The following is a 16300-nucleotide window of genomic DNA, read 5'->3' as shown; positions in this document are numbered from 1 at the left end:
CGCTTTTTGGTGTCTAGCAAAATTTTCGACTCACGATTTTTCGACGCTTTTAAGAAGCGTCGGGAAAATTTTTTGTGACGCTTTTATGTGTCAAAAAAAAGGCTGAAAAGCGTCTAAAAATTACGCTTTTTGTAGTAGTGTTAGTTTTGTAAATAACATAACAATATCTTAGAAATAAAGATTGCAATTTGTAATAGGACTCCAACCGCGTTAATCAGTGGCGTAACGAATACATTAGGAGTAAAGCCATCTCCAATCATGGGCTTTTTCTCATTGAGGGGTCCAAACCAGAATAACCCTGGTATTTTAAAGGTATGCATAGTCATTTTTTTTTTTTATCTAATTAGTAGTTCTTTATCCTTATTTGTTTGTCTCTTCGAAATGTATTTTATTAAGGATTGAACCAAAATCTAGGAAGTAGGTAAGAGTATCTTTGTCTTTTATACTTTTATTAATGTATACAAGTGGGGTTATTGGTGGAAACAGAGAAATCTTTAAAGGCCATCTTAGAAAGGAATTGAATACGGGGCAAACAAGTAGAGAAAAAAGGATTCAATAATAAATTCAGTCATAAAATGGATTCCTTCCACGCACAATATAGTTAATTAAAGCAATTTTACCTTGTACTTATTCATCTATTATAGCCTGATGTTACAGCTCCTGGGGTAGATATTCTCGCTGCATGTCCCCCAAATATCTATAAAAATCCGTTTTGCATGTTGACCGGAACATCAATGGCAACTCCTCATGTTACTGGTATTGCGGCTCTTATTAAGAAGCTACATCCTGATTGGAGTACTGCAGCTATTAAATCTGCAATCATGACTACAGGTATGTTGTGTACACGAACCACATATATATAAATATAAAATATATTTATAAGGTAGCAATTACGCTTTATGCATCTGCTAGGTCAAAATTTGAATCCATAATATTTTAGTAGATCAGGTTGAATTGGATTAAGTCGGGTAGGGTGATTTTTTGACACCTGGCCTTATACTTGGTATATTGTATGTGTAAGCAACCTAACATTTTATTGTGTACCATGTAATAATTATAATGCAGCAAGTCCCCTTGATAATGAAGGGATGCCTATACGTGACAGTGACAAGATAAGTGATGCTACCCCATTTGCATACGGGTCGGACCACGTTAAACCCAATGCAGCAATGGATCCTGGGTTGGTTTATGACATGAACCAATATGATTACCTAAATTTCCTATGTGCATATCGTCATAATAGTACAACTGTTAAAGAATTCAGCCAACAACATTCTTACAAATGCCCGCGCTCCTTCAACATCTTGGATTTCAATTATCCTTCTATATCTATCGTGAATTTTACCGGCAATGCGATAGTTACTCGGAAGTTGAAGAATGTTGGACAACCAGGAACCTACGTTCCACGCATTGAGCCACCACCCGGGGTCTCAATTGTGGTGGAGCCTAAAACTTTGGTGTTCTCCCAAAAAGATCAAACCATTATGTTTAAACTTATCTTTACAGCGGATATCAATCATCTCTCAACCGATTACATTTTTGGAAGCTTGGTATGGTCCGATGCTAAACATGTTGTTAGAAGTCCTATTATGGTCAAGGCCAAAAATAAGTAGATTAAATTCAAGCTATATTTGGTGATTTTACGAGGTTATTAAAAAAATAAGATAGTGAATAGTTAGATATCACATGAGTATGTGAAAATTGATTAAGACAATTATTTAACATTGGAAATAAGAATAATTATTTGCGTTGAAAATAGGTAAATATTTACTTTAATAAAGAGGTAAATATTTATGTATATAGAAATAGTTGCATTGGAAATAGATAACTATTTTAGTAATGTATGGGAATAGCCGAATAGACAAATAGTTGCATTGGAAGTAGGCTATTAGGCATGTATGAGGAGAAATGTGTAAAACAATTTTCATTGATCTATTGAAATGTAACTTTTAGAGGGAACACTTAAATGAAGGGAGTATCATATAACAATTTTTGTTTTTGTTTTTTTACTTATATTCAATGAAGAATTCATATTTAAGGATTATCATCTCAATTTTGTGGCAGCTATATATAGAACTACCTGTTGTCTCTTCTTCAAAAATTCTTATGGATTAAAACATAACTAATCAGTGGGAGCCCCAATTTATCTCCCTGATAAAAAAAACAAATTATTTATTAAGTGAATAAATTGTACTTGTAAATATATTAACAAAAATGTCCAGTCTTCCTACATCCACAACTCTAATTCCAAACCATCATCAAAATTCAAAAACATCAACACACTACACACCTACAAAACTCATAAGATTATTAGGTACGAGTAAGTGAGTGACACACAAGAAAGTCAGAAAGTACACTTTAAAGTTTAAACTTGTAACACCTAATAAACTTGTAACGCCTAAAATGGGTTTTGTGCTGGGTTGAAGAAGATGGACTTTAAGTGATGGGCCAAGTTTTTTAGAGGGTTAAATATCTAATTTGATATTTCAAAATAGTTTTAGTACCTAATACCACCTCCATTAATTGTAATTTTGTAAAAGAATGTAGTTAGTTAGTTACATCAAAGGCATTATTTGTTGGATATAAAATATTATTTTATTAAAACTAAAAACTAACGGATTGAGTTATTTTTTCCAATAAAAACGATGTAGTTTGTGGCCGTGATTTCATTTTTAATTTTTTATTTTAAGGGTGGTTATCTAAGTGAATCAAAAAATAGAAGTGGTATAATCAATTTTAGATGATTTAAGGGGTAATTATAAAAAAAATTTCCTTTTGCTAATTAAATATATTACGAGTATCAATTAAAATTTTGTATCGACATACGTACACAAGAGAAGCGTCTCACTTACTTAAATACAGATGGACTCAGGGAGTATTAGCAGTGCCATTATTGTGACATCCATTTAACAATGTCCAAAATGACGGCTCTTCAGTAATTATTGAGTAGAGAGTTTGTTACAAAAAAAATATTTAAAAATAAGGAAAGAAACAAAATAAAACAACCAACCCAACAAGAAGATTATAGCCTATACCATATTTTATTTAGATTGCTCAATTATCAAAAGAGAGGAGAGAGAAAAAATGGGAAAAGATGAATACTTTCCTCTGTTTGAAACGAAGCAAGCAAAGGGAAGATTGGTTTACAGGGTATTTGCAACATCTATATTTGTTGCAATTTGTGTAATTTTGATATATAGAGGTTCTCACTTACCCAGCAAAAATGGGGAGGGAAGATTGGGTTGGCTTCTTTTGTTTGTGGCTGAAATTTGGTTTACTTTTTATTGGATTCTTTCTCAACTTCTTCGATGGAATTGCATCTATCGTTATTCTTTCAAAGATAGCCTCTCCAAAAGGTAACTCTCTTTTTTTAACCAATTTTTATGTTCATTTATGCTGTCTTGCATCTCATGCTTAATTAACTGTAAGGATTATTTTGTTTTTTAAAGCTCAAAATATTGTATTTGGTTAATTTTATCAAAATTTATTTTTGTTTTAAATTAAATATATAATGGGTCAAAAGAGTAATAATTATATTGACTTGTTGAGTGTCCCTTTAGAATAGTGGTAGTGAGGTCAGAGGTAGTGACTAATTTGCATCTTTGTTAATATTCTTGTGTGCATGATGGAATTGTACAATGTATGAGTGACTTGCCTAAGGTAATGAGCTAATGACTTGCTAGTATTCCCGAATTCCCCACTGTTTTATTACCCCTTACTTACTTAGTTACCCCGACTAAAAGACCCTTTAAAGTATTATTCCGAATAATAAATTAGCAATGTGACCAATTTGCATCCTTGCTAATATTTATTCTTGCTTAATTGAATTGTTACAAGGTATGAGAATAACTTGCCTAAGGTGGACATATTCGTATGCACTGCGGACCCATTAATCGAGCCACCACTAATGGTGATCAACACTGTTTTATCGGTCATGGCCTACGACTACCCACCGGAAAAGCTCAGCATCTACTTATCCGATGATGGTGGCTCGATTTTCACATTTTATGCTCTTTTTGAGGCCTCCCTTTTTTCTAAGAATTGGCTACCTTATTGCAAAAAGTACAAGGTTGAACCAAGGTCACCTGCTGCTTATTTTAGATCTATGCCTAAACCTTTTGATGCTACTCATTCTACCCATTTGGCGTCTATCAAGGTACCCTTGTTATGCATATATATTTAAAGTATTGTACGGAGTATAAGATTTGTTTATTCATCTGAAATTACTTTATCTAATTTAATAATTCCTATAAACGCTTTAAGAAAGGGATTAAGCCATGTTAATGGACATATTATTTAAAATAATTTATACTAGCTAGTAGTATAAAATTATTTAGGAAAAATTGTCAAAAATAATACAACTTTTGGCTTGTTCTTTTTTAATAATACAATTTTTGGATTATTTTGTAATAATACAACCTTTAAGGGGTGTTAATTTTAAACAAGACAAAATCGATTTTTTGGTGGATTTTAAGGTTAGGAAAGGGGAGGGGATGAGTTTTGGTGGTGGGGATGGGGAAAGGGGGAATATCCCCTCCCCTTCTCCTACTTCTAAATCCACTAAAAATTCAATTTTGTCTTGTTTAAAATTAACACACCTTAAACTTTATATTATTACAAAATAATTCAAAGGTTGTATTATTAAAAAAAATGGGCCACAGGTTGTATTATTTTTGGCAATTAATCCCTAATTAAAAAAGCGTGTCAAGAAGATGTGTTGCATTTAAAAGAAAACAAAGGAAGTATAGGTATTGAATATTCGTTCTTGATCATTGTAGAACAACAAAGCTAAAAGTTACTTATTTACTTGCAAATATGAAGTATCATTTTAATTTGTAATTTCATTTTCTATTCAAACCAAAGAAATTGTACGAAGAAATGCGAAACAGAGTTGAGATAGCAACAAACCTTTGTCAAATTCCAGAAGAAGTACGCGATCAACACAAAGGGTTTTCTATATGGGATGATGGCTATACTTCTAAACATGATCATGATACCATTCTTAAGGTTAATTGCCTTCTCAACTACTTGATTACTATAACATTTTATCCATTAATTTTTCGGGTTTTGTACAATTTTGGCCTAGTTTGCTCTATGAATTACAAGTATATGTTATGTGAATGAATTTGTACTTGTTCATATTTGTATAATGTTAATTTTTTTGTTATGTGTACGTTTGTAGATATTGATTGATGGAAGAAATGAAGAGGCAGTAGATGTTGAAGGTTATCAATTGCCCACACTTGTTTACTTAGCTCGTGAGAAAAGGCCTCAATATCTCCACAACTTCAAAGCTGGAGCTATGAATTCATTGGTAAATCGATCACCTTTTATTTACAGTTTTGTTATTTGATAAACATGTCGTTGGTCCTGTTTGACAATTAACTTTTAGTTGTTTGTATTACTGTAATTATTTTGACTAGTTGGTTGGGATTAGTTGTTGGTGTAAAAGTGTTTGGTAAAAAGCGATTAGTTGTTATGATGTTTTTATGCAGCTAAGGGTATCATCAGAAATAAGCAATGGACCGGTAATCCTCAACGTTGATTGTGACATGTATTCGAATAACTCAGAGTCTATTCGCGATGCACTCTGTTTCTTCATGGATGAGAAGAAGAGCCAGGACATTGGGTTTGTACAATTTCCACAAAACTTTGAAAATACTACTAAGAATGATATATATGGTTCAACCCTTCAAGTTATCAGTCAAGTAAGTACATCATAATTTTCCAAGTTTTGATTACAAATTACATGTACTAGTGGTTTAAATAATGTACATTTTATTCGACTTAAATTATTTTCCAAACGTAGGTCGAATTTCATGGTTTGGATGGCTTAGGAGGTCCATTATATATAGGAACTGGTTGCTTCCATCAAAGAGAAATATTATGTGGTAGGAAATACTCTAAGGATTACAAGATCGATAGGAAGACCTCGAATGTGGATGGAACAATCGACGAGTTGGAAGAAAAAGCAAAATCGCTTGCTAGCTGCGTATATGAGCTAAACTCTCAATGGGGAATAGAGGTAAAAATAAAAATAAAAAATGATCTTATATGTAACACCCCAATAATTCTCTCTTATAATTAAATATTGTGGAAATTAATTTCAGCGGGGATTGAAATATGGGTGTCCAGTTGAAGATGTAATAACCGGGTTGGCAATCCAATGTCGAGGATGGAAATCAATATACTTGAATCCGAAGAGAAGTGCTTTTTTAGGTTTAGCAGCTACAACTTTAGAAGATACACTAGTGCAACATAAAAGATGGAGTGAAGGTGATCTTCAAATCATGCTAACACATTGTCCTTTATGGTACGGCCATAAAAGTATTGGCCTAGGCCTTCAATTGGGCTATTGTCACTACTGTTTTTGGGCAGTCAACTCCCTTGCAACCTTGTGTTATTGTACCGTCCCTTCTCTATACATGATCGGAGGCATTTCCGTGTTTCCTAAGGTACGGAGTAATTTTTATCATTTTCGAGTTGAAGTTTTATGCTATCTATTATGACATAAACAATTCTTATACGTGAAAATTTTGTTATGTTAGTTATCAAGTTCATGGTTTCTTCCATTTGCCTACGTTATCATTGCCACGTACACGTACAACTTAATAGAATTCGTATACACCGGAGGTACAATTTTAGGGTGGTGGAATGAACAAAGGATTTGGCTCTATAAGCGAACATCATCATACTTGTTTGCCCTCGTTGACACGATTTTGAAACTCATTGGGTTTTCGGAAATGAAATTTGTGATCACGAACAAGGTAGCCGATGAAGATGTGTATCAAAGATATGAGAAAGAGATTATGGAATTTGGAGCCCCTTCTCCCATGTTCACTTTGCTAACTTCTCTTGCATTGATAAATTTATTTACTTTTGTTGTCATAATAAAAAATTTGTTAGTAAGAAAAGAGGTTAGATTGATGATTGAAGGATTAAGCTTGCAAATTTTGCTATGTAGTGTGTTAGTTTTAATCAATTTTCCATTGTTTAAAGCTGTTTTTATTAGGAAAGACAAAGGCAAGATGCCAAATTCTGTGATTATGAAAGCAATAGTTGTATCTTTTATTATTGTACTTTATTTTTGTCATTAGGACCTTTAATTTTAAAGATTGATTGTAATTTATAAGAGAGTAATAAAAGGAGAAATAGTACATGCATTTGACTTGTCTTTTGGGGTGACATATGACTTAGCCTTTATTTATTGTTGTTAGTATTGAATTATTCCTTCCTTCCCTAAATGATTATATAGAAAGTATTTATATGTGACTATACCAAATTTATAAAGTTCATCACAAGGAAAATTCTTTTCTTGATCCATTTTGTTCAATTAGTTATAACATTCGCTCTTAATTATTACATTTTCGATCAATGTAAAAAGATGGTAGTTCATTTGCTCGTACTACATTATCGATCATAAACAAGGTGGTAGTTATGGCTTGGGATCAAATTCCGTCTACACCATTTGTCGCTCTCTCTACACCAAGGAAAAAAAGAGGGGAAAAAAATCAAATCTGATATTGTTTTATCCAAACTTATTTTATTTTATACGAATTTACTTGAAATTAAATAAAGACAAGCAAAAGATGATTCCAATCACCAATATAGCTTCCTGTTGGATTAGGGTGGGTCCAAGTTTGGAGTGGTTTATTTGTCCCAAACTCTCTATTTTGTGTTAAAAATAGTGGGTTTTTTAGGCCGAGCGAAACTTGCACTTAAAATTAAAATTTAAGCTGCTATCATCCCACAAAAAATTAAAATCAATATAATTGATCAAGCATGAGCACAAATTTGGGCCCATGAAAGTTGGCTAAACCCGTACATATTTGTATACATATTGGGACCGTGTGGTGGTAGATTTTTTTTGTCATTTAATAAGAGTATTTGGTTGAAAATGGATTCAATTAAACCATTACCGTTATCAAGGTTTGGGTAATAATTATCATTACCTTAGGATAATGGTTTCCTCTCATAGAGCAACAATTACCTTTACCCTCCTCTAACAAAAATAAATTGAACTAGGTTTAGGTGATTCCTTTTCATATTTAAACCAAACAAATGAAAAGGTAACGATTAAATAAGGCCCTGATTGATTCACCTTAATTTTGCTAAACTGAAATTATTTTTACTGAACTGAACTTATTTTTACAGAACTGAACTTAATTTTACTGAACTGAAATTATTTTTACTGAACTGAAATTATTTTTACTGATTTTCTATTATAATTCTTCAATAAGAAAACTGAATTTTACTGAACTGAACTTATTTTTACTGAACTGAAATTATTTTTACTGAACTGAAATTAATTTTACTGAACTGAACTTATTTTTACTGAACTGAAATTATTTTTACTTAATATTATTTTTTTAAGGTGAAGAGAATAGGGCCTAATTCATTTCCTTCTCCTTATCTGTTTCATTTCCATTCCATTTCTAATATTCAAATTAGATGCCCCCTAAGTCTATTGTAGTTCCAAGATATTAAATTTATATCACTGAATAAATTCGTAATCAATTAAAATTATTAACGATTTTATACTTGTATTTATAAACGTATACTATATTGATTTTATACTTATGCGTACATTGCATAATAAGAGGTGTGTCAACTAAAAAACAAAGGAGATAATATGACAAGACATTAAGATTTAAAGATAAAGAAAGAAGGTTTGCATCAAAAAAAAAAAAAAAAGAAAGAAGATAAACAGCCAACTGAAGAAGAAAACTAGCTTAAACCCTTTAAAAAAATTGGTTCAATAATTACCAAAACAGATGAGAGAAAAAATGGGGAAAGATGAATACTTTCCTTTATTTGAGACGAAGCAAGCAAAGGGAAGATTAATTTACAGGGTATTTGCAACATCTATATTAGTTACAATTTGTGTAATTTGGGTTTATAGATGTTCTTACATACCCAAGACAGTTGGGGAGGGAAGATTAGGTTGGGTTGCTTTGTTTATGGCTGAAATTTGGTTTGGTTTTTATTGGATTCTTTCTCAAGTTTTTCGATGGAATTGCATCTATCGTTACTCTTTCAAAGATAGACTCTCCAACAGGTACTTTTTTTTAATGTTTCCCCTCCTTTAATAGAGTTAGTCATATGTTAACTAATTAAGTAGTAGTAGTAGTGTATCAAGCATGGTTCTAAACAAGATAATTGGATAGAGTAGCTGGCTAGTTCTTCGATCTTTCGGCACGAGGTTATAAATTGAATCTCACCGGGCTCATTATAGAAAAAAATTGTCTAAATTTTGCTTTTTAGGAGGGTCCTTCTCCCTAACCAACCAAAATTTAGTCTAGACATGTTCAGTTTAACTTATCTAAGTTTATATTAGCTTATTTCATAAATAAATCAGATTATTTGTATTTATTTATCATTAAATATCGTTGTTCTTTACTTGTTAAAAATTATGAAAAATTTATATTCGAAAAGTACATATTGATACAAATACAATAACAAACAATTTTATTTAACAGATTATCGTACAAATAAAGTTAAAGTTTGGTTAAATTCAGAAATTAAATCATATAAAAAAATTTCATATTTGAAAAAAAATTTATATTCGAAAATTAGGAATGCTTTCTTGTAAAGATCGTGATATAATAATCTAATTCATATAGAAATAGAAATTTTGATATCTATAAATGGGTCAATATATTAAAGTGTTGGAGTAGAGTAGCTTATAGAAGCAAATTATTATTAATGATTGTTTTGTTTTTCCTATAATATTGATTAGTGATGACTTTAATTTCTATTACTCCATAGTAAAAATTGTGAAAAAAATACTAGAATATTACTGGTACAAAAATAGACCTTATAAGAGTTATAACCAATCTAATAATTATTTAGTACTCCGTATCATTTACTCCTATTCATTTTATTTCTCGTGAAATGTTGATAATGATCAAACTAGCACTGCTTTCAACTAGAGGTGTCAATTCGGATAACCGGATGGAGTTTGGGTCAGGTCTGTTCGGGTCGGATATGTTCGGATCAAAATTATCCTTTTAACTCGGGTCGGGTCGGATCAGATCAAATTCGGGTCGGGTCAAATTCGGGTCATGGTCTATCGAGTCCGGGTCGGATATGGGTCGGGTCAACTCCAGATCGGTTCACTTTCGGATCGGATAAATTTGGATCGGGTTTAAAACGGGTTTAACCGGATAACTTCGGGTCGGATGAATTTGGGTCGGGTTGATTACGGTTCGGATGATTTCGGTTCGGTCAAGTTCGGTTTGATTAAGATAAGGTTGATCCGTTGATTCATTAAATGGTCAGTTTCAATTCAATTCCTTTTTGTGTTTGGCTGGATTTTGGTCGAGCTGACCAAATTCATATCCATATAAGGTTATTTTTAATCTAGAGATATTATTGAGTTTTTACCTTATTATTGATTCAATATGATTATTAATTACGAAGCACGAAGTTTTAGTTTTCTCATTTGATCAAGTTATGTATAATTTTTATCTTAAAGAAAAATTGAGATTGAATAATTATTGATAACTTATCATACTTATATAAGTGAGACCAAGCTAGTGATATATTAAGTTATTAACGAGTAATAGTTACATATGGTGATATATACAAAAAAGAATATCAATTTTTTAAGGTTATTATAAGGTTACAACTCTTCATCAATTGTACAATCTTACGAGGTTATGAGTACTGTACTATTAGTTTAGTTTATTACTAGTTCAATTTGTATAAGATATTTGTTAGAGTTGTTAGAATTACTTTATTACTAATTCAATTTTTATATTAAAAACTTGACATTATACATATTGATAGTTAATTGTTACTATGTACATTCTTTTTATTTGAGCATAAATTATTGCATATGTATGTAGTGTGTATATAACCGTACGATGTATAATGCCTATAATTCTCACGTGATGGGTTTGTAGTAAATTTAAGACTTCAGACTATTTTTTTTTAGTAAAAAAGTTAACTTATTAATAATTAGTAAATATATTTTATAAGAACTTGAATAAAAAGGTCAATAATCAATTATGGTCGGGTTAAATTTGGATCGGGTAAAATCAAATCGAGTTAAAATCGGGTCGGGTTAATATCAGTTCGGGTCAAAACAGATCGAATCTGATCGGTTATTTGTTGGGTCAATTTCGGATCGGGTTGAGCTCAGGTCGGGTCAAATCGGTTCGGGTTGAGTTCAGGTCGGGTCAAATCGGATTCGGGTTGAGTTCAGGTCGGATCAAATCGGTGTCGGGTTAAGTTCAGATCGGGTCAAGTTCGGATTCGGGTTGAGTTCAGTTCGGTTACAGTTCGGGTTTGGGTCTTGAATTTCTCGGATAAAATCGGATCGGTTACAGTTCGAAACGGATAATTTTTTCGGGTCGGTTCGGGTTTGACACCTCTACTTTCAACAAACATGTGTTAAATATTATGATCACGTGCTAAAACATGGCCATTTTGAAAAGCAATGATACGATTGTACTTGTCCAAAAAAAAAAAAAAAAATTACAGCCATTATTTGTTAGACATTTTATGGGAAAGTGGCCCACTAAGTTAACAATTTTTATTTTTTTTGCTGGAAGTTGATAATTGTTGTCATATACTTTGTCTTTCCTATGTCTAGTTCTAATGTGTAGTTGCATAAAAACCATATGTCAATCAAGACTTGAAAATAAATTGATATAGCATCAAATTTATGTAACTTCATTATTTAATTTGTCACTTTGTCACCCTAAATGTAGGATGTTGAAATGCATGGTGTAGCAAAGTATTTCCTATTTATCTTAAAACTCTTAATCGACTTTAGCAATATATTCACAATAGACTCTAATGATAAATTTCTGGTTTCGCCACTGTTCTATTGCACCTTAGCCCTTATTAATTGACCCTTTAAAGAATTCTCACTAATATTCTTGGTTAATTTATGAACAAGGTATGAGAATGACTTGCCTAAGGTGGACATATTCGTATGCACGGCGGATCCATTAATCGAGCCACCACTTATGGTGATCAACACTGTTTTATCGGTCATGGCTTATGACTACCCACCGGAAAAGCTTAGCATCTACTTATCCGATGATGGTGGCTCGATTTTAACATTTTATGCTCTTTTTGAGGCCTCTCAATTCTCTAAGAATTGGCTACCTTACTGCAAAAAGTATAAGGTTGAACCAAGATCCCCTGCTTCTTATTTTAGATCAATGCTTGAGCCTACTAATGCTACTCATTCTAGCCATTTCACATCTATCAAGGTACTAAACCAAAACCCAATTCTTGGTTATATGACTGTACAATTACAACTCTTTTTGAGTATATGATTTGTTGATTATATATTTATTGCTGATAATTAATACACTTAAGATATAACTCGACCACAAACAATGTTAGGAAGTATATATTATGTTACTAATTGATTGCACATACTTCATTCTAATTAAAAAGTTTACTAATTTGCAAAATTCATTTGGTACATTCTTTTTCATGCAAACCAATCAAAGAAATTGTATGAAGAAATGCAAACCAGGATTGAGATGGCATCAAATCTTAGCCAGATTCCAGAGGAAGTACGCGATCAACACAAAGGATTTTTCACATGGAACGATAGCTATACTTCTAAACGTGACCACGATACCATTCTTCAGGTTAATCTATTTTTCATACTTCCTAGCAAGTATGTAGCAACTATTTCGGCCTAATCTTTGTTCTTGATCCTTAATTTGAACAATAAATTGTAATTGTGTGTACATATATATATGTATGGTTGTATAAATTATTGTTTTCGTATTCTTAAAATTTCTTTTTACACGAGTACAATTGTAGATATTGATTGATGGAAGAGATAAAACGACTATAGATGTTGAAGGTTGTCAAATGCCTACACTTGTGTACTTAGCTCGCGAGAAGAGGCCTCAATTTTTTCACAACTTCAAAGCCGGAGCTATGAATGCATTGGTAAATCGATCAAACTTCTATATGAAATATTTTTAGTTAGGTCAATGCCTAATTAATTTTGTTCATTATATAATATAAGTTTAATTGTATGATCTTGGGATATATATACATCATGTTATGCAGCTAAGGGTATCATCTAAAATTAGCAATGGACCGGTTATCCTCAACGTTGATTGTGATATGTACTCGAATGATTCACAATCTATTCGCGATGCTCTTTGTTTCTTCATGGATGAGAAGATGAGCCAAGACATTGCTTTTGTGCAATTTCCGCAAAGATTTGAAAATACCACCAAGAATGATATATATGGTTCTGCCCTTCAAACGAGCTATGAGGTAAGTTACTAGTATATACTTCCTCCGTTCTTTTTTACTTGACCCGCTTTGACTTTTACACTATTCACCACCTCTCCTTTGACCGTATTTTGTGAATAATATGTAAAGAAAAACATATTCATGTTGGATCATTTTGAATTCGTCTCAATAAGTACTATCATAATATATAACTTTTATATTTTTCAACCATGGAGAATTAAAGTTATTGACCATTAAAGTTTTGCATTGGCAAACGTGATAAAAGAAACAGGTCAAGTAAAAAAAAAAACAAAGGAAGTACATCATAATAACTTCCTAAATTGAACAAGTTGTTGTTTGAAAAATACATAGTTTTAAAATGCACGTTTTCTTTGAATTATAAATAGGTGGAATTTCATGGTTTGGATGGCTTTGGAGGTCCATTATATATTGGAACTGGTTGCTTCCATCAAAGAGAAATATTATGTGGAAGGAGGTACTCTAAGGATTACAAGATCGATTGGAAGAACTCGAATGTGGTTGGAACAATCGACGAGTTGGAAGAGAGTGCCAAATCACTTGCTAGCTGCACATATGAGCTAAACTCTCAATGGGGAAAAGAGGTAATATAATTTATGCCCTTAATTGTATAATTGATGATTAATAATATAGGAACTATACTAGTATATCATATATTGTACATCTGTTTCAATCATTTATATTTCAAATCGCGTCTATTAATTATATCTATTTGAAATTGAATAATAAATTCGAGTTTTTAGATGGGATTGAAATACGGGTGTCCAATCGAAGATGTGATAACAGGGTTGGCAATACAATGTCGAGGATGGAAATCAGTGTACATGAATCCAAAAAGGAGTGCATTCTTAGGTTTAGCAGCTACAACTTTGGATGATACACTAGTGCAACATAAAAGATGGAGTGAAGGTCAGCTTCATATCATGCTAACACATTGTCCTTTATGGTACGGCCATAAAAGGATCCACCTCGGCCTTCAATCGGGTTATTGTTACTATAGTCTTTGGGCAGTTAACTCCATCGCGACCTTGTGTTATTGTACCGTACCTTCTCTATACATGCTCGGAGACATTTCCTTGTTCCCTAAGGTATTTTCATCACTTTCGAGTTGAAGTTTTTTTTATGCTACGACGTACAAATAATATAATAATCTTACATGATTTTTTTTTTTTTTTTTTTTTTTTTTTTTTTTTTTTTTTTTTTTTTTTTGGTGTTGTAGTTGCCAAGCCCGTGGTTTTTTCCATTTGTCTACGTTATAATTGTCACGTACACATACAACTTAGTAGAATTCGTATACACCGGAGGCACGATTTTAGGGTGGTGGAATGAACAAAGGATTTGGCTCTATAGGCGAATATCCTCGTACTTATTTGCCCTCATTGATACAATGTTGAACCTCATCGGATTTTCGAAAATGAAATTCGTGATCACGAATAAGGTGGCCGATGAAGCCGTGTCTAAAAGATATGAGAAAGAGATCATGGAATTTGGTGTAACTTCTCCCATGTTCACCATGCTAACATCTCTTGCATTCATAAATTTGTTCACCTTTGTTGTCCTAATTAAAAAGTTATTAGTAGGAGGGGAAATAATTAGGGGAATGATTATTGAAAGATTAAGCTTGCAGATTTTGTTATGTTTTGTATTGATTTTAATTAATTATCCATTGTTTAAGGCTGTTTTTATAAGGAAGGACAAAGGTAAGATGCCTAGTTCTGTCACTATAAAGGCTTCCGTTGTATCTGTTATAATTGTGCTTTATTTTTGTTACTAGGGTTTTTTTTTCTCTTTAATTTGAAGGAATTTGTTGTAAAATAGGGGATAATAGGAATAAATAAAGCACTTTTTATTTTCTTGCATATGGTTTCTATTCTAAAAAAAATTTCAGTGGACTTGTCTTTTTAATGCATAATAATAATTTTGCTTTTTTCATTATTATTTTATTTAGTCTTTTCATTCCTAAAATGAGGAAAAGAGATTTACTATATAAGATTATAAGGGTATGGGAAAAAACATACTACCTCCTTTCAAATAAGATAATTCATTTTTTTTATCACATTATATTTTTTATTTTCTTATTTATAAATTACAAAACACGATTAAAGTAGAGTTTGTAAATAATATCAAAAGTTAAAACATATCATCTAATTTAGTACAGAAAAATATATTCCGAAAGGAGGAGAAAAAGGGAAGAACCATAAACAGTTTGGGTACATATTTTGTGTTTTATTGTGAATTTGTATAGGTTCATAAAATCATAAATCATAATACAAGCTCAACTTCCCTATTTTTTATGTGTATATAATGTACTCCGGATGTCGGCAAATAAAAGTAGGCAGACTAAGTTCCAAAATTATTGAGATCAATCAATCCCTCAATAAATAATCAATACTCCCAAAATATGACAAACAAGATGCCACGTTTCTCCATATTTTGGCATCTGTTAAGAGTTAATTAAATTAGTCAAGGTGTGAATGTCCACACTCCAATTCTTCATTGCATTTAATGTAGTAGCCAACCCTAATTGCCACCCTCTAAGGTTATAGCCCACAATGTAATAGTGGTTCTTACTACTATAAATAGCCATGTAATTTCACTTGTATGATGCACAAAAATATTACCAAGAGTAATACATAAAAGTAGTAATACTTCTCTTATTACCTTCTTCTCTTAATCCTCTAATTTCTATATATTTCATAACACGTTATCAGCACCATCTTCAATCAGGTATACTTATACCGATTATCCAATTTTTACAAAGATTCAATTTCCTTCACAAAATATATTTTGAGGAGTATGCTCTATAGTTGCCCATATGGGATCCTCTATACCAGAAACTCACAATATATTTCTCCACAAAATTACTCCACATTATTAGCCATGTTGATTAAAAATGAGGATATCAATACATACCTTATTTATGATACTTAGTTTGGTAACTCTCATGCATGGTTATAGAAAGTAATATATAATTACTTTTGCATGTGGAAATATTTGTTGTATGCATGTTAATAGAGTAAATTTCATGGTCACACAAATC

The 16300-nt window shown here is 31.9% G+C and overlaps 2 protein-coding genes and 1 pseudogene across 2 annotated transcripts; all 3 read left to right on the top strand.

Annotated features, from left to right (window-relative positions):
* Window positions 1–258: 258 nt before the first annotated feature.
* On the top strand, window positions 259–1613 carry LOC145628326 (subtilisin-like protease SBT5.4 pseudogene; annotated as a pseudogene).
* A 1279-nt stretch (window positions 1614–2892) lies between these two features.
* LOC145627475 (cellulose synthase-like protein E1) lies at window positions 2893–7150 on the top strand. The gene is made up of 8 exons (XM_081679862.1): window positions 2893–3356; window positions 3838–4156; window positions 4864–5007; window positions 5183–5314; window positions 5496–5708; window positions 5810–6025; window positions 6111–6455; window positions 6549–7150. Exons 1-8 carry the CDS (start codon window positions 3085–3087, stop codon window positions 7095–7097), a joined length of 2190 nt encoding a protein of 729 aa, XP_081535988.1. The 5' UTR covers window positions 2893–3084; the 3' UTR covers window positions 7098–7150.
* Window positions 7151–8684: 1534 nt separating this feature from the next.
* On the top strand, window positions 8685–15119 carry LOC145629480 (cellulose synthase-like protein E1). The gene is made up of 8 exons (XM_081682088.1): window positions 8685–9058; window positions 11909–12227; window positions 12474–12617; window positions 12796–12927; window positions 13051–13263; window positions 13629–13844; window positions 14004–14348; window positions 14480–15119. The coding sequence occupies exons 1-8, from the start codon at window positions 8775–8777 to the stop codon at window positions 15032–15034; spliced, it is 2208 nt and encodes a 735-aa protein (XP_081538214.1). The 5' UTR covers window positions 8685–8774; the 3' UTR covers window positions 15035–15119.
* The last annotated feature ends 1181 nt before the right edge of the window (window positions 15120–16300 follow it).

Source organism: Chenopodium album, chromosome 4 (genome assembly GCF_948465745.1).
Source record: "Chenopodium album chromosome 4, dcCheAlbu1.1, whole genome shotgun sequence".
In the NCBI taxonomy this organism is placed as follows: Eukaryota; Viridiplantae; Streptophyta; class Magnoliopsida; order Caryophyllales; family Amaranthaceae; genus Chenopodium; species Chenopodium album.
Note: the sequence above shows the minus strand (reverse complement) of the source record. Positions and strands in the feature narration are given on the sequence as shown.

Bases quoted from the DNA above. Each gene is read 5' to 3' on its own strand.
- LOC145627475 (XM_081679862.1), top strand. From the start codon at position 3,085: ATGGGAAAAGATGAATACTTTCCTCTGTTTGAAACGAAGCAAGCAAAG. The intron at 6,026-6,110 runs GTAAAAATAAAA...AATTAATTTCAG, and splicing joins ACTCTCAATGGGGAATAGAG to CGGGGATTGAAATATGGGTG. The intron at 6,456-6,548 runs GTACGGAGTAAT...TTGTTATGTTAG, and splicing joins GCATTTCCGTGTTTCCTAAG to TTATCAAGTTCATGGTTTCT.
- LOC145629480 (XM_081682088.1), top strand. From the start codon at position 8,775: ATGAGAGAAAAAATGGGGAAAGATGAATACTTTCCTTTATTTGAGACG. The intron at 12,618-12,795 runs GTTAATCTATTT...GTACAATTGTAG, and splicing joins ACCACGATACCATTCTTCAG to ATATTGATTGATGGAAGAGA. The intron at 13,845-14,003 runs GTAATATAATTT...TCGAGTTTTTAG, and splicing joins ACTCTCAATGGGGAAAAGAG to ATGGGATTGAAATACGGGTG.